This window comes from Sprattus sprattus, assembly GCF_963457725.1.
Source record: "Sprattus sprattus genome assembly, chromosome: 1".
In the NCBI taxonomy this organism is placed as follows: Eukaryota; Metazoa; Chordata; class Actinopteri; order Clupeiformes; family Clupeidae; genus Sprattus; species Sprattus sprattus.
This window is the reverse complement of record NC_137920.1, coordinates 54,750,686-54,771,996: the sequence shown is the minus strand read 5'-3', so window position 1 is coordinate 54,771,996 and position 21,311 is coordinate 54,750,686. Positions and strand designations below refer to the sequence as shown.

General features: G+C 46.7%; 1 protein-coding gene and 1 long non-coding RNA gene across 2 annotated transcripts in view; one reads left to right on the top strand and one right to left on the bottom strand.

Moving 5' to 3' along the window:
* Positions 1-17,034: 17,034 nt before the first annotated feature.
* fzd9a (frizzled class receptor 9a) lies at positions 17,035-19,869 on the bottom strand. Its single transcript, XM_080851797.1, has one exon. It carries the CDS (start codon positions 19,234-19,236, stop codon positions 17,482-17,484), a length of 1,755 nt encoding a protein of 584 aa, XP_080707923.1. The 5' UTR covers positions 19,237-19,869; the 3' UTR covers positions 17,035-17,481.
* A 180-nt stretch (positions 19,870-20,049) lies between these two features.
* Positions 20,050-21,311, top strand: part of LOC308374212 — a 2,513-nt gene continuing 1,251 nt past the window's right edge. The window contains exons 1-2 of the long non-coding RNA XR_013968864.1: positions 20,050-20,088; positions 20,742-20,825. This is a non-coding gene — a long non-coding RNA (uncharacterized lncRNA). The remainder of the gene's footprint in view (positions 20,089-20,741; positions 20,826-21,311) is intronic.

Sequence of the window (21,311 nt, the reverse complement as noted above, 5' to 3'; positions counted from 1 at the left end):
GAACCAGGTTAACTGGCCAGTGGTCAAAACGGGAACAATATGTTTCCCATGTCACTTAAGTACTGTGCTAACCTTTTAACAGTGATATATTTGATCTGATATGTCATTACTGCCAAATCTGAGTTTGTTCAGTATACTTATGGTGTACCGTGTAAGAAAGCGATACTGTACAGAACTGATAATGGGCATGTTATGACAGATCCCTTTCCGATAGCTTTGCTTTATAAAGCTGAAGTGACTTACAATTAATAGCATGTCGGTGACCGATACTGTGGCTATCAGTGAACCTGGTCTGTGGTGTGTGTGGTCTGTTAGGTCACTGAGAGAGGAGATAGATTGAGCGTACACAGGGGCCTGCTAAGTGTCACAGCAGGGGATTGCTCTCTTCTTCTCAGCTTGTAGATCAGCCGCCGGGTTTTAATTGGGTGCTGATGAGACAAGACCCGCTGCTGAGACTCCAGTTGCGAGTGGCTTCCTCTGCTTAAAGAGCTGAGAACAGGTTGATGAAGGCCAGATTAAATCCTCAGTTATGTCTCCACTCCCTGGCCAAAACACAAGAAACAAGCAGTGTTTTTGCTTCCACTAAAGAGATTTACTAAGCTAAACTGAACTGCCTCAATAGCACGAGTGAAGTGCAAACTTGTTGATAGTTTGAGAAAATGAACTTAGTGAGGCAGAAAGTATTGCCACGTCATGATAGTGACCTCTATCCAGTGGTCAGTATCAAATCAAGTAGTTGAATCAAGTGATACAAAAAAAAATGTATCCCTTTAGGCTCCATACCACGGATGTACTGCTGTTAACCGTTACCAGTTAACCTCTACAGCTGTTGAGCCATGAGTTAAGTGTCACCGTGTAGACCTCTGTGAAGTGGTTTGGTGACCTCTCTGAAGTCATTCAGCTACCAACAAAACAGGAAGCTGTGGCTCCCTAACCTCCCCTGCTCCGTGCGGTTGGTTCAGTCCGGCCGCCTCGCCAGGCATCTTCATTAGACGGTGGCGCTGCACGTTGCCTCCTGATTACCAGCTGACCAGGGGCCTGTGACATTGAGGCAGCGCGGTTGGCTGGCACCGTCCTCGGGCTGATCAGGCGACAGAATGCCAGCTATGCCTCCAGGGGGAGCGCCTGGCATCTCACACCCAGTGTAGATGGAGACGCAGGAGGAGCGGGGGGAGGGGTGTCAGCATGAGACCTCCTGACAGGGCATGTCCATGGGGGGGGATGTTGATCCCACTCTGAGCAGGACCCCCTGAGAAACAACTAAATATGGAGCCTGATACGTCCATTTTGCAGTGTTATGGTATTTAACGGACATTTATCAGGCCTTCATCAGTTTGAGCGGATACTTTCATGTGCGTGTAGTATGTGCGCTGAAGGGTCGGGTTCTAATAGGCCGATAGACATAGTTTACATTTTGTGAAGGGGTATAATGTGACATGACATTATCTCTGTAGATCAGGTTGCAGCGCACAAATCAAAAATGTACAGTTACAGGGCACATGGCCATATGGGCTCAACTCGGATCAACACATTTGACTGGAACCGTACCCTAACTACCATGGCTGTATACAGTACGTATATGTGATGGTGGGCTAACTGCTGGCCGACAACATCCCAACACTTGTATTAGTTTGCTGCATTCGAAACCGACTGGACCCGCTTAAAACTGATATACTGTACCTTGGTCTCAGATTTTATTTTTTTTTTTACCTTTTTGTTATAAGTAATGTTGTCATCGTCCATTACAAAGTTAACTACAGAGAAACTTTAGGACTGAGTCATTCATATTAGCTTTACATCTCGAGCACCACTCTTATGCTAAATGTTATTGTAACGATCAGCTATGTATCAACGACTGTACAACTTCTTTTTTAGCCAGACCATATTGTTACCCAAATGTAAACATTTATATAATGTGAGTGGATTCCAGATTCTCAATGTATGCTATCTCATTTGGACTATAAGACCATGAGGAGAGATCACTGCAGTTCTTATTCTGTTTCTCATGCTCTGGACACTAGCCTGCATTGTCCAGCTGAGACATGTCCTCTTGGTGGACACGGCATCTAAGACATCACATAGTCATCAAAACGTCATCGTTCTAGGTGTCATGACTCGTTTAGTGGAAGAGTGAGTCTATATTTAGCTGTTTTAATTATAAGTACCTAATTATAAGATCTCTGGATGGCTCCTGAGTATAACTTTGAGAGTACAGCCATTCCCAGTTTGTCTTCACATTCAAGGCTAACAGTAGATGTCATTCTTGTTTAGCTGAGTGGAAGATGTTTTCCACATTAGTGTGCTTCACTGAAAGCCATGAGCGATACACACAATGCAAGGATGTAGAGTGAGCAGAGATGTAGCTTTGTGTCAAACTTTATGTCACCTTAAGCCTGGTCATGTATATTCTACTTTACTTAAAAAATGCCAGTGGCACTGTGGACAAATACATTTGAGAGGGAGTAGCCAAAATTGCTCTTAAATTGCTCTTAAATTTCACCGTATGTGAAAGAAAAACTACAAATCAAGCCAACCAGTCCAAAATTTTCATCCATGGGTTGATTTCAGATCAATGCAATTACTCGGAAAACCTGACTGAAGTAGCTGAGTGAAAAGCAGTTGGCACAGGGTGCCCAGACTTTCACACAGTCATGGTCTCTCCGGCGCGCTACCTCCGGTCACTAACCAGACTCTCCGTCGCGGTGTCTCATGATCATTTGGATGGAGGCTGGAGCAAGCATTCCTTCCCTTTTATCCTGCTTTGAAAATATTATTCATTTTTCTTGCATACTTCAGAAGCTAAACGGTTATAGCTCTGCATAATGAAAAGTGTGTGTGTGTGTGTGTGTGTGTGTGTGTGTGTGTGTGTGTGTGTGTGTGTGTGTGAGAGAGAGACTAACGAGATAATCGAAAAGCAAATATTGTTGTCTGGAAAGTATGCATTCCCATTCTCTAGAATCAGCTTCGCAAATAAACCCTCTTGGGTCAGCCTCAGTTTATAAATAAATGCATAAATGATTTGTTTTTGTGTGATTGCTGAGTTCAGATTAACACTTTGTATTAAACAAAGGAAACGTTTGAACCACATTTTCTGCAGATGAGTATTTCATTCAGGTTCCACGTGTTGTAATCGGGTGGATCTATTGGCCCTGCGTCAACAATCTATTGTGTCTGTCCCACTGCAGTCTTCTTGCCTCCTCTGCTTCTGACAAGGAGCAGACGTCCCCATTCCTCAGTAGGGAAAGTCTTTTAAAAATTCCTTTTTTCCCTTCATGGAGCTCAATGCGACGGCTACTCATGCATTCAGACATTAGCTCTTCAGAAGCCTGGCCCAGCCTGCCAGTGGCTGGCCAGCTAAGTTGGCACTGATTGTAAAGGGAATGTAAAGGCCAGCTGAGTTGGCACTGATTGTATATGGAATGGAAAGGTAAAGGTTAAAGTAACAGTTTGAAAGGACTAAATAATTATGCATTGTGTACTTTTGGAACTGCGCTGTACTGGCTGGGTTCCATGTTCTCACCCTGAAGAATACAATCCACTAATTTAGCTAACCCCTTGAACTGAGATGAGGAAATTAAGGTAATACACGGAAAGAAGCATGCCTGTTAAGTGTGTGTGCATCCATAAGTGTGTGTGCATCTATTACTGTGTGTGCATCCCGTAGTGTGTGTGCAACCCGTAGTGTGTGTACACTAGTGAGTTGTGTGTTTTCTTTTCCTGTCTCTGAGTGAAGAATGTTCATGGGTTCCCGGTGTGAGGATGGTGCTTGTCTGGTAGAGTGGGTTGTCAGGGCCCATCTTTCGGTCACGTCTCACAGTACACCAGCAAACCAGCCTTCGGCCAATCCTTGGGGGTCATCTTTCATCCTGACTAATAAAACACCACTACTACACGCTCAATGCCATGTGACCCTCAAGGTTACTTAATCCTATTTTAGACAACACACACACACACACACACACATGCTCTCACTCTCTAACACACGCCAGCTCAAACACAGACTCACACGGACATTTTCAATGTAGGTGCTGCTGCTGTGAGAGTGTGTGTAAGCGGAGGCTGTAGGTTCGGTGAGGTGCTGTCTGACAGGGGATTATGAGGTGCAGATGGCTAAGTGCCAAACACTTCCCTGGAGGCCCCACTTTGATTGCCTGTACAGCATTGACCCCTGCATGTTTCTGCTCTATATGTATTGCACTGAAGAGACTTGAGCTGCCACCTCACACACAGACTCATCAGGCCCGCGCCATGCTGGTTTATGCTTTTAATGTGACGGCTTGATCCCATGTATACATTGAATGTATTTTTGTATATACTTCATCACAGCATTAGTACAAGTTAAAAATGAGACATTGTATGTATATGAGACATGCACCCCAATATAAATCACTGAGGCTAGGCTAAATACCAAAAATACCTTTGTGGTTATTTCAATAGTTTAACAGTACCACAAACCACATCCTTCAAAATGATCATACAGTTAAATTGCCACCTATCTTGTATCTGTTTCAGCATAAACAGAATATTATAACAATCGTGGCCGGGGATTTAATGCAGGGCTATTGTACTAAACTGCAATTATTTCTGCTAGGTGTACCGAATAAACTGGACACTGAGTGTACATTAATATGTAATTCTCAATAAAACAGAGCACACTGTTCAGAGTCCTTTTGACGTTATTGAAGGCTTGCATGGTAGTTCTGCTAACCCATAATGAGGGGTACCACTACCCCAACATCTGACAATCATAACAAAAAAAAACGGACCCCCAGCATGTGTTCTCTCAGACTAATGAGAAACGACCCCTCTTGACCCGTCTGGTTGGGCCACAGAGCAGCTGTCCTGTAACACAGAAAGATCAAAACAAAGATTACAATGGAGTTGTTCTTTTTTGAGACGATGCACATTCCAGAATTGTTCTAGATTCTGGGCTTGTTCTGGTGAGAGTGGTCTGGTACTCCACCGAGGCCTGCTGCTCCCAAACGTCATTCCAAACTCCCAGACTCAGAATCCTTTGCCCATGTAGCCTTCAAGAACCAAGTTTCTCAGAGTCTTCCCACTTGTTCAGAAAATAATCTCAGACTTGGCCCGCTTCCAGAAGCCCCTTGCTCCTTGGACTGTGTTTGGATGATGTCACCAGGCAGCAGGCGACACATGTGCACTCTGCTTCCAAGAGCAACTGGACCCTTCTGTGGCCTGAGCAGTGCAGGCAAAGGGGGCGCAGGAGGGCTCGCCAAACACCAGTGTGTTTCTGCTGCACAAACACATACTTCCCTCTGAAGTCAGATACTCAAGTCTGAATGCCTGTGGGCGTTACAGACAACTGACCCATGTTTTTTGTGAACATGGGCAGAATTTCCTCTGTTTCGGTAGAATTTGTAGTTATCCTGTACATTTTAAATAATGGATAACACACATTACTTAACTGTGTAATGCAACCCCCAGTGTTCCATTCCGTTCAGCTGACACATTCTGGTTTCGAGGCAAAGCGGGGGTTTGAGGACGTGTGCCAGCAGTTTGTTTTCATTTCTTTCTTGACCCCATTTTTTCTACGACTTGTGTGGTAAATAAAAGGGTCATCACTGTATGGGCACAGAACAACCAAAAAGCCCCTAATGAAGAGTTTGGCACCTTGTAGTCACTCATCTCCATTACCTCTTCACTCAGTGAGCGCCACTCGCACAATCTGGCCCGCGGCTCCCCTTACAGTCCAGCAGACAATGATATGGACATCTGATTACATGTGAATCCCACCGCCCTTTGAAAGGACAAGCTTTACCAGCGTCATGACTGCACTTCCCAGCAACCCCCCCTCCCCCCGGGGCCCTCTCCCCTCTTCCCTCTCCCCCATCCCTCATAACAGGTCCCCACACTCTATCCACCAGCTGGCCTGAAAAATTCCTGTGGAAGCCTCGAGGGGAGGCTGGAATCTGGAGCTGGGGCTGGCTGCGTCTGACCTGTCTTACTCAGCAGACCTCAGCTTGTCCGCGCTCGGCACGGCGGGGGGAGGGGGGGGGGTGGGGGTTAGCAGGGTTTTGAGGTGGGAGTAGGGAGTAGGGATGGGGGGGTGCAGGGTGCAGGGTGTAGGGGGCGCGCCTCCCCGTATCGGTGTCATCTGGGGCATACTCTTCAGACTTCTCTCCTGTGTCTCCCAGGCCAGGGACCTCAGCAGCTGGATGAACAGCTTCCTGCCTTCCAGATTTATCCATCTCCCGAGGATAAGTGCAGTCATGGGCCTTTCCCGCTGTGAGAATCTGCGTCTGTTTGTGGCCAAACAGAATCAGCGCGGGGTCTGTGTACCTTTGGTACAGTGAACCCGTACATTTCAGTTTTAGTAAAGCCCACTCAGAGCAGCACATCGATTTGGGGAAACATCTGAAATTCATCCCCAGAATATCCATCTAAACATAGTACTAATATGACAAGCTGCGAGGCAACATCTGCTTGTGACGTGATTTTCCCTCACAGTCAGAAAAGGCTGTCTGTTCCTCTACCTCAGTCCAGAGAAGAAGTGTCTCCTCATGGATTGGATCACTCTATGTGCATGGACAGTAGCTGCTGGCTTAACAAGCCCATGGTCTGGATCATTTGTGTGTGTGTGTGTGTGTGTGTGTGGCACACTCTTCAAGGTGGAAGAGTTCATTTGCTGGATGCGTCATACATCTACACAGTGCTGAGCAACACAGCATGACGGACAGTGCAGACTGCAGTTCACTGACTCGGTAGAATGCTGGCAGCTCCGTCTTAAAGCGAGACAATACTCACGCGGACGCCTTGAGTGACAGCCATCACCTCCCCCAAGACAGCCAAACCCCATTTAGAAAATAAAGATGCAAATGGCGAGCCCCTCCACGTTTCCTGTTACTTTTGGTTTAGATGTGGCCCTAACCGTGACAGCTGACCTGTGGGAGCATGGTGCCTTGAGGAGACGAAGTTACGAGGTGTGACACAAACAAGCCACCCGCCCCAAAACGCCCATAATCCGGCCCCGGCACCCGGCCACCCTCCCACTCTCCCACTGGCACATGCCACCATGTGAAAAGTGCAGGAGCTTCTCTGGCGCCAAGCTCTTTTATGGCCTGCTGTGTGTGCTTGTAATCTCCTCTCATGGGTGGATGGGTATGTGGAGAGCACTGGAGTGTGGCTACCATGTGAGGGCACTTGACCAGCCGGAATGAGTGGGTTTTACTGGGGGGGCCCTGGCACAAGCCCCCCCCCCCCCCCCCCCCGGTCATTAACACAAAAATTCACAGCCCACACAAGGCTGTTTTTGTTGCACTGCTCTTCCAGCGTATGGGCTCTTGAGGTTTAAGTCACAGGATGAATGCATTAATTTATTTTAAATCCCACACAGGGTAAAGCATGGTCAGACAAGTGTGAATGTCTGGGTTTGTACCAATGTCCTCATCTTTTGGTATTTGCACTTGGAATTCTTGTCTAACTTTCCATTTCCACTGTTAAACACAAATTTGGCCCTGAGGTAGCTCCATTCTAGGCCTCAAAACCATGGGAGGGTAAAACAATGAACACAGAGGCAAGTGACTGACTCTCTGATTGACCTTCTTGACGTATTACCAACATGAATGAATGAATGGATGGATAGATGGATGGATGCATGTTTGTATGAATGAGAATGAACAAATGAATGAAGGAACAATGCAAAGAATAGGTCCTTGGTTGGATCTGCATGACAGCTGAGGAAACCTTATAGCCACTTCAATATATAAAAAAATGAAAACAAAGTCAAGCATGCAAGGCTTCCCAGTCCAGACCCTCACCATGTGACTGGACCCTTCTTCTCTCTCATCGGTGTGGCGTATGGAGAGCCATCACTGCCAGGCCCACAGCTGTCTCACTGAAGGGCTAACTGTCTCACTGAAGGGCTTTCCATGAAAACTCTGTCGCACCCTCCTTGGCTCCAGAACACACGCCTCTGAGGCTGTGATTCCATCCGCTGATATTCCACTCATTTAGAACTCGTTCAGATGGTAGCCACTGCTGGAAACACCGGCCAGGTAGAGTTTCCACTAGATGCTAAACACACATATGAACAAGGAACAGAGAGGGAGGGAGGTAGAGAGAGAGAGAGAGAGAGAGAGAGAGAGAGAGAGAGAGAGAGATCGCAGAATAGCATGCAGTACAGTGATCTTCCACATGACTGTGGAGCAAATGGCCAGTTTTCCAGCATTGTGCTTTGTTACGACACAACTGACTCCCTCTAGGAAATGGTTTGCTGGGAATAATAATGTCATTTCCAGCAGATATTTCTTAAATGATGTAGCTCCTGTTTTCACAGGGGCCCATAACCTTTTTAGGAATTCTGCCGCATTTCTTATTTTTGGTCAATACCTGTGTTTGCAGTCCCACAGTTGCCTTTGAGACTTCCTTTTTTGAAATGCACAAAGACAGACACACACACACACACACACACACACACACACACACACACACACACACACACACACACACACACACACACACACACACACACACACAGGGAGAGAGAGAGAGTTCATGAATGTGACTCATTACCTTGTCAGTGAAATCACATTAATCACCATCTTCACAATCACTCTTTTACAATTCCTAAACAATGAAATGTCTTTTGGTCCAGAATCAGTGTTTGAAATGCTTTTTACCATCAAAAGTAAATCTAGCATTTGAGTTTGATTTGATTTTCCACACTGACTGACATCTTAGAGCAAAAACCAAACATCCTAATGGCCCAATCAAATCTTGAAACTACTTATTCAGGTCCCAAGGCATGGATAAAATCAATTCTTACAGTTAATGGTCAGTGAAAAGACTGGCCATTTAGTGACCTGCTCTCACTACTGGGGTTGAGAACATTCTGGTCACCCCACCGTCTGCTGTGACTGCAAAAGCAAGAACAAAAGAAAAAAAAAATCTTGGCCCACTTCTTGTATAAGTGTGAGCAAGGCTTTACAAATGTCTCCTCATGAGTGTATCATAGAAGTGCTATGGCAGCAAGGTCCGTTTATTTGCTTCCCCTCAGCTTATCGTGGCTTATCGTTGTTCTGGCTGATATTTTGTTTCAGCAGATTTCCTTTCGCATGAGATCAGTGTGGATAGGTCAGAAGGAGCCTGGACCAGCCAGGATTATAAAAGCCTCCATGAAAGTCATGGCACACACCCACAACAAGCACAGACCCAGTGGATTATGGTAACACATACATTCACACACACACACACACACACACACACACACACACACACACACACACACACACACACACACACACACACACACACACACACACACACACAGACCCCCGCACATACCCCCATAAAAAGGTTTGAGTTTTGGATTGGCTTCATTACCATCTGACCAAATAAAACAATAACAATAACAATAACAACACACACACACACACACACACACACACACACACACACACACACACACACACACACACACACAAACGCACAAATACACAAACCCATATGAGTGCTCATTTGCTTACACACACGGACACACACACACACACATAGTGTACACACCAACACCCACACAAGTGCTGAGGCAAAAGGGTGAGATTATGGCCATGTGTGCTTAATTTAGCTAACAAAACACGAATCCTGCTGCCCTCGTCAGGGCTGGGGGCTGGGTCTTTCCTCCGCTGCACTTTTCCCAACAGCTCAGCAGTGTTCCTGACTCCGGGGGTGGCGGGGCACAGAAACCACATCCTCCTGGCCGCCGACATCTTGGACTCGACACCTGTGAGAGACCTACCTCCAAAACCCTCTTCCTCGAACCCCCCCCCCCCCCCCCATCAAAACAAAACCACACCAAAAAAAAAAAACCTCACTTCTTGTCCAGTGTGTCCCCGTCTTGACCTGCAAAATGTGTCGGGTTTAGCCAGGTCCCATTCAGCCCAGTAACTGTACTTTATCTGTTGAAGCGAGTCTCAGCTTTCAGTGGCCAGTAGAGTGGCAGACTAGAGCGAAGAATGCCTAGACACAGGGAGGATTCATTGGCTTAAGTAGCGACATGACATCCACGCCTGTGCAGTGCCAGACAGGGAGCACACAAAGCCTGCGTCCATCTAGCCAACGTTCAAACAAACAATAGCGATCCGGTTCCAAACACATTCACCGTGCAGCGGACGGATGATGAAGAACCAGGGCATTGCCAGAGCTGTGCACTGTCTGTCCTGAAACAGTCACTGGACACTTGGAACACAAAAAAAAGGGGGAACTGCAGTCTGTCTCCTGGTCACTGGAGGGGCTCCATAAAGGGCCCTTTGAGTTGAGTGGCAGCGTGTCGGGCCCAGTAATGTGGAGCAGATGGGAAGGTAAGACTATCTGCTGGTCAGGGGAGAGCGGCACGGCGCAGCACGGCGCAGCACGGCGCGGCACAGCGCGGAGCGGAGCGGCAGGGCTTCAGTGGCCTGGCTGGGAGAGGGGACACCGCAGACCCCTGGCAGCCATCAGCAGCTGCGGTGACTCTTAGGTGTTGTTGGTTCATGCCTCTGACACGTCCTATTAAAAGGAATTATTCTTTCCACGTCGGGCCTCTATGACACTGCCATGATGTAGGGGAGAGGGAGGCCGACCAGAGACAACAAACCCTCACAGTGTGCTTAAAATATACCCTTCAGTTTTCAGTAGGCCTTGGGAAAACACACAGATGGATCTACTTCAATAGTCTAGGTTGACATTGTAAAAATCTACAAACATGCCAGCGCTAGTCACATTTGATGCCGATATAAACACAGAGGCCAAGTTGGCTCAACCACTAGCAAGTTTCTCTTGGATGTCAAGAAATCATATCAGTTTTTACAATCGCCAATTACAATCTCAAGCCTAATGGTTACAGAAAGCAGCTGTTTTGAGAGGGGAAGTCGGCCGAAGGTCACCGAGCTGAATGCATAGTAAACTGTACATTAACATGAAGTAATGAGCCATTGCATACCCGAGTGACCTCTGGGTTCAGGTAAGGGAGAGGCAGTAGAACATTGGATGTATTTTCTAAACCTGTGGCGCTCCAGATGGGAGGGTCAGTCATACAAGAGAACAATTCAAAACCAAGGGGAGATTTCCTCACTCTCTTTCTGCATCTCACTCTCTCTCACTCTCACTCTCACCCACTCTCTTTCTTTCTTTCTCCCTCTGTCTCTCTCTCACACCATCAGGAGCTCCGGTGTGGCCCCTCAGGCCCCAGGCACGGAGTGTCACTCCATGTATCCATCCTCTGCGGTGGGGAAACACAAACCAGCTCTCCCCCTCTCGCCCATCCCGCATCGATTTCAGATTTCATTAAAGCCCGATAAGAAAAACAATTTGGGCCTCCGCTGCGGCCCGATCCTCCCTGAAACCAGAGGCCGGGAGCCATATGGACCTCGGCAGAAGATAAATATTCAACAACGGTGCCTCCGAAAAGTAATCCCCCTCTTTCCCTTCGCAAGCAGGATTAGCAGGTCTCCGCAAACACTGGAGGAGCCCGCCTAATGAGGAAATGAACCTGAACGCGTCAAACACACACACACACAGTCTTTCAAACAGCCATTCCACTCCTTGCCTCCACTCCTACACTTCATCACAGCCCAGCCCCCCACCCCCCACCCGCCCGCCCACTATACTCCTCAAGATGCTCCTCCAACTCCGGCTCTGGAGTTTGGCAGACCGCTTCGCTCTGATGGAAATACCACTCTTCTGGGAATGGCCAGCAAGGCTCACAATGATGCCTGAGAGACAGTTGTATGGTATTTTTTCTGTTGTTGATGTTGTTTTTTTGTGATGGTTGCTGGTAGAAAGACCTAATTAATGCAATTCATGAAAATCCATTTTTTTTAATCTAGCTTTGGAGGTACACAATACTCTCCACGCTCTAGCCTGGACAAAAGCTATATTTATGCTCAAAATGACCAACACCTCCACTTAATTACTATCCTCCACGATGACCACGGAAAAGGTAACAGCAGTCATTCAGCAACAATGCCAAGAAAACCAGCCTTCACAGTCCTCCCTGGTTTCATTAAAATGACCGGTCTCTGCGTTTTGAGACACCTTAATTTGCTTTATGGGCTTCTTCCTGAAATCGGCGGGAGCCAAAAAACTCGTCTCGCCAAGTCCTTTTTTGTTGGGGGATGAAGCTATTTAAGACACTGCTTGCATGTTAAACCTTCACATGTACCTAATTTGTGCCAGCGCAGATGACGCCAGCCAGGTACAGCTCTCCAGGAGAAGCCAAGCCGAGTGCCACAGTAACAAGTCATTTAGCGTGAGGGGGGCTAATGAACAGCATATGGCACAGCTGTGTTTCTTGCTCTCTCTCTCTCTCTCTCTCTTTCTCCTCCTCTCTTTCTTCCGTCTGTCTTTCTTTCTTCCTTTAGTTAAAGTGGACCTGTGTCTCATCTGACTAATCAGCCTGGTACTGACACAGTCGCAGCAGGACGCCCATCTTTATTAGCGTAATGTTTTTTTCTGTAAACATGCCCTGTTATTAGCATGCCAGCATTGATAATGACTACAAATGCCTCTGTAATAGCCTATTCCAGTCTCTCAGTCAAAGGGTGAATGTTGACATGATGAGAAAAAGGTGACGTCTGATAATAATGGTGAAGTTTTCATATAATCACTACTCATAAGAACGATATCAAATCGTGAAAAATATGGTGCCATTAGCCGTGTGAAAAATGGAAGCCTTCAAACTTGAAAGCAATAGACATAAACACCGGGAGTCAGTGTGGATTTGAGCCCCTTTAGACCACTTCAGTTCGGGTGCCAAGGACCCCCTGGCTATGGCAAGACACGATGCTCCCGATGCCGGACAAATAAACAAGCAGTTTAAAACTAGTGCGAAGACCAGCGCGCTGACCTGCCAGGAGCGGACAGGAGGCGAGGGCGTGTCCCAGGGCTTCTCTCCGTGGTCCCTCCGCACAAAGGCCTCTCTGTGCAGCCGATCGTCAGCCAAAGCGCAGCAATGGCCCTTTGTCAGGTAGTCTGTCTGGGGGTTTGAAGACTGCCTAAATCATAAGGCTGAAAAACCACTGTCAGCCAAACAGCCAAGCCTCGGGACGAGTGTGAGGCTCCACAGTGCACCCAACATAAGGGCAAGGAATGACCTGCTTTCACTCTCTTCAGAGCAGGGTTCAATGTCTCCAAAGAAGACACCATAAGATGTGATCATGATCCTTTAATCCCTGGTCCAGTCCTCTGAAATGCTCTAATACCACAAATGTGTTCCGGTTGAACTCTAATGTAACTCTAATGAATTCTGACAATGAGCAGTCAGAGACACCAGAGAAAAAAATAGTTTATTCACATCATTCACATTTTTCACTATTTTAGTGTGCTTTGCCATGACCTTTTTGAAGGTAATGTGTCTGTTTATTAGCAATCAAAGGGCATGTTATTCTATCCAAATGTAACCAAAGAACCTGCTGTCCCACACCTCAATAAAACATTCCTGCAGTTTGAAAAAAAATGTCTCTGTTGGTCTTGTCTTTGCTTTCACAAACCACAAATTACTTCTTGCCTTTCATGGATCGTCTGCACCCAACCAGGCATCTGAGTTGCACCCACTTAACAGTCTAGGTCTACCATAGACATTAATCTTATTCTTTTGACAGAAACTGATAACTATCCTTAAGCTCTGTGATTCTTATTCCCCTGTAAGCCACTTCTTAATACTGGTTTTTGACTCTGTTTGTATAACTTTCAGTCAGTTAAAAAGATATATTACTACAAGAAACTACAAGAAGTATAGGAATATTTATATCACTTCATGGTGGGTAAAAAAATACAGCTGTTTGCAATATTTCCCTAAACAAATAATCCAAAGACACAGGATCTTCTTTTAAAAGAGTGAAGGTGTCAGTTAATAATAATGACAAGCCTACATTTAATAAGTAATTAACAAAATAATGAAGGAGTTGATGAATCTCTCCTCGAGTAAATGTGTGGGCGCGACAAGATGAAAGTGCCAGAGTCGGGCCCAACAGGTGGGATATGGCCGGCTTGATAACACCCCAAGTTCAGGCAGATGCATTTGGGTGAAAAGCCTTTTGGGGCCTCCAGCTTTAAAAAAAAAATAAAAATCTCGTCTTCAACCTCATTTCCACATCAAATGTCCAGGAAAGGGATACTGCCCACGGGTGGAGAGTAATGAGGACTCCTCTTTTCTTCTCCCTCTCTCTTTCGGCGGCTCTCTCCCTTTCTTCGAGTGGGGGAAAGTCCCTGACGCTTTAATGATCTCCCCTAATCACAAACATGGCTTTTTCCCTTTAAGCAGCGGGACAATTACACACAGATAGTCTCTCTTATCAGCTCTTAAGCTCACTTACCACCCAATTAAAATTCTGTTTTTCTAAATGGAGGCAAACGTGAAAAAAAGGGATTTCTTTTGAGGATGCATCTCTGGAAATAGAGCCCCCCGCTCTAAAACTTTTAAGCGCAAAAGAGCACACACACAATCAAGCCTTTGTGTCGCCCTCCGTTTTGATGGGCAGAATAATGGGAGACGCTACCGTGTATTAAACCACCAAACCGCCCAAACAAATACCTTTTTGTTGCGCAACATAATTTGCAATCACTCATTTGAACAGAGCCGACTCGCTCTTGACAGACTCTTGAGGGAGCAAAGTGAGGACATGGACGGAGTGGACGGGAGAGACACCACTGGGAAGAGAGGAAGCATGAGAGAGATGGAGGGAGTGTGAGAGGTGAGGAGAGGAGAGGGAGATAAAGAGGGAGAGGGAGGGAGTGTGAGAGGAGAGGAGAGGGGAGAGAGGGAGAGAGAAAGAGAGGAGGGAGGGAGTGTGAGAGGAGAGGAGAGGGAGAGGGAGAGGGGAGAGGAGGGAGAGAGAGAGAGATAGAGAGAGAGGGAGGGAGTGTGAGAGGAGAGGAGATGGGAGAGGAGAGGAGGGAGAGAGAGAGGGAGAGAGAAAGGGAGGGAGTGAGAGGAGAGGGGAGAGAGGGGGAGAGAGAGAGATAGAGGAGGGAGGGAGTGTGAGAGGTGAGGAGAGGAGAGGGAGAGGGGAGAGGAGGGAGAGAGAGAGAGGGAGGGAGTGTGAGAGGAGAGGAGAGGGGAGAGAGGGAGAGAGAAAGAGAGGAGGGAGGGAGTGTGAGAGGAGAGGAGAGGAGAGGGGAGAGGAGAGGAGGGAGAGAGAGAGAAAGAGAGAGAGCAAGAGGGAGGGAGTGTGAGAGGAGAGGAGAAAGAAGAGAGGGAGGGCGGGAGAGAGAGGGAGCTGTCTGAGTGAGAGGAGCGAGCATGAGAGGAGAGTAAAGGGGAGGAGAGGGGAGAAAGGGAGCGAGAGAGAGAGAGAGAGAGAGAGAGAGGGGGGGAGCTGTCTGAGAGAGAGGTGGGGAGCTCAGGGGAGGAGAGCTTGTTGCCTCACCTCAGGCCCCGTTTCCCTCCAGTCATCTGTGCCTTGAAGGAAGGATACAGCACAACCTCAGCAGGAGCTGATGACACAGGATGCAAATATAGCATGTGACAGACTCATGTTTCTCTCTGTGCATCATCTGAAAATACAGATTACAGTTTTGTATCATACAGCCCAATCATCCTTGAAAATAAAGCCTTGTATTTACTGCTTATTTAGAGAAAAGGCCTGTCCTGTTCTAACTGTTACTGTATTCTGCTGAGGGGAACTAAGGTCCAGGCCCACAACAGGAGTTGAAGGTTTATTGCATTATCATTTACACCTGGTAAAACTGTCCGCGGTGGGACTGGGCACACACACACATGGCACTGCCTGGTTTTGTCTCAATCAAGTGTTTATGCCGGCTGCCACTGATGTGTAAACTTGAAAGCAAGCATGCATTAATTGAGCTTTATAGTGCCTGGTACATGTGGTTTACGCACCACAGACTCTCAGCTATGAGCTCCAAGACAAACACGGCTTTTTAAGGCCAAATGTAACAGAGGTTTTGGATCCAAGGCGCAGGCACTGCCAAGCCATGGACAATGTCTGCACTGGCAGCAGTCTGGGGGAGGACGGTGGGGATGGAGAGAGAAAGAGAGAGAGAGTTGGAGAGAGAGAGAGAGAAAGAGAGAGAGAGGTAAACATTAATTACTTTAAGTTGAGTCAGGCGCAACATAAACAAATCCCATTGAAATGAAGGTGTGACGTAATGTTTCCATGCAAATACACGACCAGGGCTAAACAGCCATTTGGTGAAATTCATACATCATAGATTATTGTTTTATTTGGTCAGATGGTAATGAAGCCAATCCAAAACTCAAACCTTTTGATGGGGGTATGTGCGGGGGTCTGTGTGTGTGTGTGTGTGTGTGTGTGTGTGTGTGTGTGTGTGTGTGTGTGTGTGTGTGTGTGTGTGTGTGTGTGTGTGTGTGTGTGTGTGTGTGTGTGTGTGTGTGTGTGTGTATGTGGTGGGGGGGGCTAACACACACAATTACACACAAAAGAAACAATTCCTAAAAGCTGATTCATGGCTTATCATCCAAACTCCTCTTCCTGTTCACTCACACCATGGAATGCTGTCGTGCTGTGTTGGTTATTATTCTTCCTTTCGGGGCCGCTGATGTCTCAAAGGAAAATGAACATTTAGCATAACTACAAACACTGCAGTGTGAGGTCCTGCAGCCGTCCATGCGCCCATGACTAAACCACTGTTTATAAACATGGAAGAGGAAACATGAAGGTTCATTGTCACTGACAAGGATGGCTTAGTAAATGCATGTCTGAACTTTGGGCAGAGGCATTAAAGAGCCAAAAATGGGAAAAACTAAAATATTGATCTTACTGATCTCACACAAGTTGTCCCATGTGTGAATGTGGGATTACCAGTGTTATATGTCATCATTCAGGAGTCATTATGTATACATAACAGGCAGAACACTCACAACAGGCTCATACTTCTGGAAGTATAATAACCATTATTAAGTTTTCCTCATAAGGGATTTAACAGTTGCTGTTTATGTAGTATTTAAACTCATAGAGGGAAAATGTGAACTAAATTAATTAATTATGTTTATCGTCATTGCTTCTCGGAAACAGAATGCCCTCTATAGTGGTGTCTTAAACAATTAATGAAAGCAAAACATGTGTTTTACTGCATTTTATTTAGGAAAAATATGACCTCTTTAAAACACTTTAGTTGTTATATTCTTTCAGTACAGGTGCTAATATACAATACAATACAATACATACAGCAAAACCTATTGGGGTCTGCACTTAAATACTCAAAACAATAAGTTAACAAGCTACTGAGGGGGAGAACACACCAAACCAATCCGAATACCTTCTGTACATCCTATTGGTATTCTTGTTCAGTTCCTCACCATAAACAAGCACTCTATGAAATGATGTACAAATATATACTTCCTTTATGTCTGCGTGTGGGTGATAGTGCTTAGCTTTGCTAATTTGAAATCATTGAATGCCGTCAAATCAGAGTAACAACGTCTTTAGAAGTCAAAACGATGTACGCAATCCCTTTCTCTTTGGCACTGGACACACAAAGCATGTAGTGGAAGCTGAAGCTCCATTGTCAGACGTGTGTGGGGCTCTCTAGGTAAGAGTCTGTTTTGGTCATGTGCAGTGTCACTGCCGAAGGCTTGTAGTAGCAATGGGAGCTGCTGCAGCTGACGCTGTTGCAGGTCTTCCTGGAGCCGTGCACGGCCAGCCTCCTGTTGCATAGGCTCTGCCAGGTCTGCAGGGTCTTGGGGCTCCAGACCCACACGCCACTGGTGATCCCCACCACCAGGGACATGAAGATCTTGACCATGAACACGGCCACGGCGGGCACAGACGAGTCCAGTGAGCAGTCCTCGCTCCTGCGCCCGGGGAAGGCCACGCACTGGCCCTCCAGGGCCCGGAACCTCCAGTAGTCCATGTTGAGACGCTCGTAGAAGAGGCAGACGATGACGCAGGTGGCCGGGACCGTGTAGAGGATGGAAAAGACGCCGATCTTCACCATGAGCTTCTCCAGCTTCTCCGTGTTGGTGCCGCCGGTCTTCATGACCTTGCGGATGTGAAAGAGCGCCACGAAGCCCGTGAGGATGAAGGAGGTGCCGATGACCAGGTAGCAGGAGAGGGGGATGAGGACAAAGCTGGTGAGTGCCGTCACGTCCATGCTGCCCACGTAGCACAGGCCCGTGAGCTCGTCGCCCGCCACCTTCCTCATGGTGAGGATGACGATGGTCTTCATGGCCGGCAGGCCCCAGGCTGCCATGTGGAAGTAGGAGCTGTGTGCCTCGATGGCCTCGTGGCCCCACTTGCGGCCGGCAGCCAGGAACCAGGTGAGGGTGAGGATTACCCACCAGATGGAGCTGGCCATGCCGAAGTAGTAGAGGATAAGGAAGACGATGGTGCAGCCCGTGCTCTCCAGGCCCTCCTGGATAATGTAGAGCTCGCCGTTCTCACGATCGCAGGCGATGTTCTCAGCGCCAGCCACGGAGCGGATGATGAAGGCCACCGAGTAGACGTTGTAGCACATGGAGAGGAAGATGATGGGCCGCTCTGGGTACTGGAAGCGCTGTGGGTCCAGGAGGAAGGTGAGCACGGTGAAGGCGGTGGAGACGAAGCACAACGTGGACCACACAGCCATCCAGATGAACGCAAAGTCCTTGTCCTGGCGCGACCAGAAGACGTCGATGGAGGGCGCACATCGCGGGGCACACGAGCGGCTCTTCTCCACATACTGGAACTTCTCCTGGTTCTTGCACGAGCCCAGGCCAGCGGTGGAGGGCCCGTTGGCCCCCGCGCCTGGCTGCCTGGGTCTGGGGGGCAGTGGGAGCATGCCCTCCCCCTTCTTGCCCTCGGGCTTGGTGTCATTCTCCGGCGCCTCCATGCACAGTGAGTTGGGGTCGTTCTTGGTAGGCAGCCTGGAGCAGTCCAGCGAGTCGGGCCAGCCGAAGCTGAACTTCTCCATGACGGGCGAGCACCTCTGCCGCGCCTGCTCACACATGGGCCGGCAGGCGGGGATGGTGTTGGACACCTGGTCGGCACACATGGGCACGTAGAGTGAACAGAGGAAGAAACGGAGGTGCACATCACACCCGTACTCCACCAGAGGAGCAAACTCCTGCAGTTTGATGCCCGCCTCCACCTGACTCTCGTATTTCATGAAGTTGGGCATCCTGGTCATGTTATAGCCAATGCCCTGGCACATGGGGATGGTAATGGGCTCGCATTTTGCAGGTCGTCCTCGTTCAATGTCATAGGCTCCAATTTCCAGGGTCGATCCAGCAATTACAAGGTGGCACCAGAGTAAAATCACAGTTTTCACGTGTAAGTCCCCCATAGTGTTTCAAGACAACATGGGATGTCAGAACTGTCACATACTGCATGACATGCTTTACTTCCTCAAAATAAGTATTTATACTAATATTGCATTGAACTGCCGGAATTTGAAAATCAAGATGGCACTTGTGTGTTTTGCTGAATGAATGTAACATCCGTATGAAGGTCTGAGGCCTGGTACAGGAGGTGTTTATGTCCTTGACAAAAATGCTCTCTCCATGAAGGGTACAAATCAATCACAACTTTAAGTCCAGTTGCTAAAGATGGTAAATAATACTAATAATCCTCTATGCTAGGCTTGTTCATGAAATTAAAATAAATGAATAAGTACCAACAGCTTTTTGAAATAGTCATTTTGGAAGTCTGAGGTGTTGCTGCAGTTTGTTGAAGCTGAGCTGAGACCACGTTGTGTGGGGTGGTAAAAAGAAAACCCATAGAGCACCGGTAGCACGCATATTAAAATCTGTGGTCAAACAAAACAAGTTCTCATTTACCGTTGCAATCGCGCGGTCCTTGGTTTCCGATGAAAATGTAGACTGCAACTCGTAAAAGTTTATCGGAAGACGGTACTGAAAGAAATCGTGCATAACATGTTGTCCCGTGCACCCAGATAAACCACTAGTGTGCCTCTCTGTCTCCGTTCATTGCGTGAAGTCTCCAAACTTTCTCTTCTCCTCTCTGTGTATCCTCTAAAACGGGCGGAGTGTGGTGACGGACTTCTTTTGCCCCGCCTGTAATGTAATTCAATTCGATTTGTTTTATATATATTCCTCGTACAGTCGCTTGAACAGTGAGCTCGAAGTACGATCCACTTGGGACCCTCTTTATTTTTCGGGGAGGTGTGAATTTAAAGGTTTGCCAAATTCCATTTGTGCGTGCCTGTATAGCTTGGCTTGCGTTGCTTTATAAAAAACGGAGGATATTGCTCCGTTAAAAAATTATTTTTAACACAGTCGGAAGATTGACTTTCAGGGAGAACAGTCTTTTGTGTTTTATTTAGTGGGCCAAAGATTAAAATAGGGAAAAGATGATTAATCTACTTGACTAAGTCTATTGTTTGAAATATGGTTAGAAAGGTGTTATTGCGAACTACATTGATTTGCTACATAAAGTTATAAAGTTAGAGGTAATTTGTCATCTGGTCACTGGTCAAAAGTGTCTGCTACGTGCATACTGTATAAAGAAGTTTATTGTCTTTTCTGGACCGTGCATGATTGCATGTAAGAATATTAAAACATATTTAATTGCATACAAAGTATGAATTATTTATATTTAAGAGCATGGGAACAACTAAGAGAGACAGTAATACATAGAATGATTTCCTAAAGGAAGTGAATAATATTAGAATGAATTAATGAATACTGATTAATATAATGCATAATAAAAATTAATGTTATTGTTGATCTGAATACCTAATAATATACACCACAAATAGCGGAGTAGATCGGTGTAAATGTCCTGTGTTTTAAACATGAACTACTTTATCATCTGTTTATCACTTCAAAGACTGGGAGAATGGAGTGATACTGTTTCCATCTAGTGGTCAGACAACAAGCAGCAACTCTACGACACTGTCTGACTGCTTTTACGGTCAGTCTTTTATGCAACATCTTCACAGGAGCAGCCAGTACATTTTCATCAAATGTATGGTCACTTCAGTTTCAATTAAATATCATGCAACCGCAAGATTGCTCACTGTAGATCACTTTATGAGACATAGTGTAGAATAAACTGCACAGATATTATAATGTCATAAGCTGTGTTTGAATTCCTATGTTTATTGAGCATTTGTCATCCATTATCAAAAAAATATATTTTAAAGACATTGAGCCATATCAATTACTTTATAGTCTAGCAGTTAATGCAACAGCATCATGTTTTGATTTGCAATGGACTGCCATCAATGATTTGCCTTGTCTGTCACAAAGTACAAGCACAAGTACATTCAGTAGCCTGTCCATGTCAGTGTCGTCTTACCCACCGTCACACACAATGCAGGTGCCCCTCCTTCACGGGCTTCCAGTGGGCCGTTAATGGGCTGATGGGACCTGATTCACAGGCAGCCCAGCTCAGGGT

Bases quoted from the DNA above. Each gene is read 5' to 3' on its own strand.
- fzd9a (XM_080851797.1), bottom strand. From the start codon at position 19,236: ATGGGGGACTTACACGTGAAAACTGTGATTTTACTCTGGTGCCACCTT.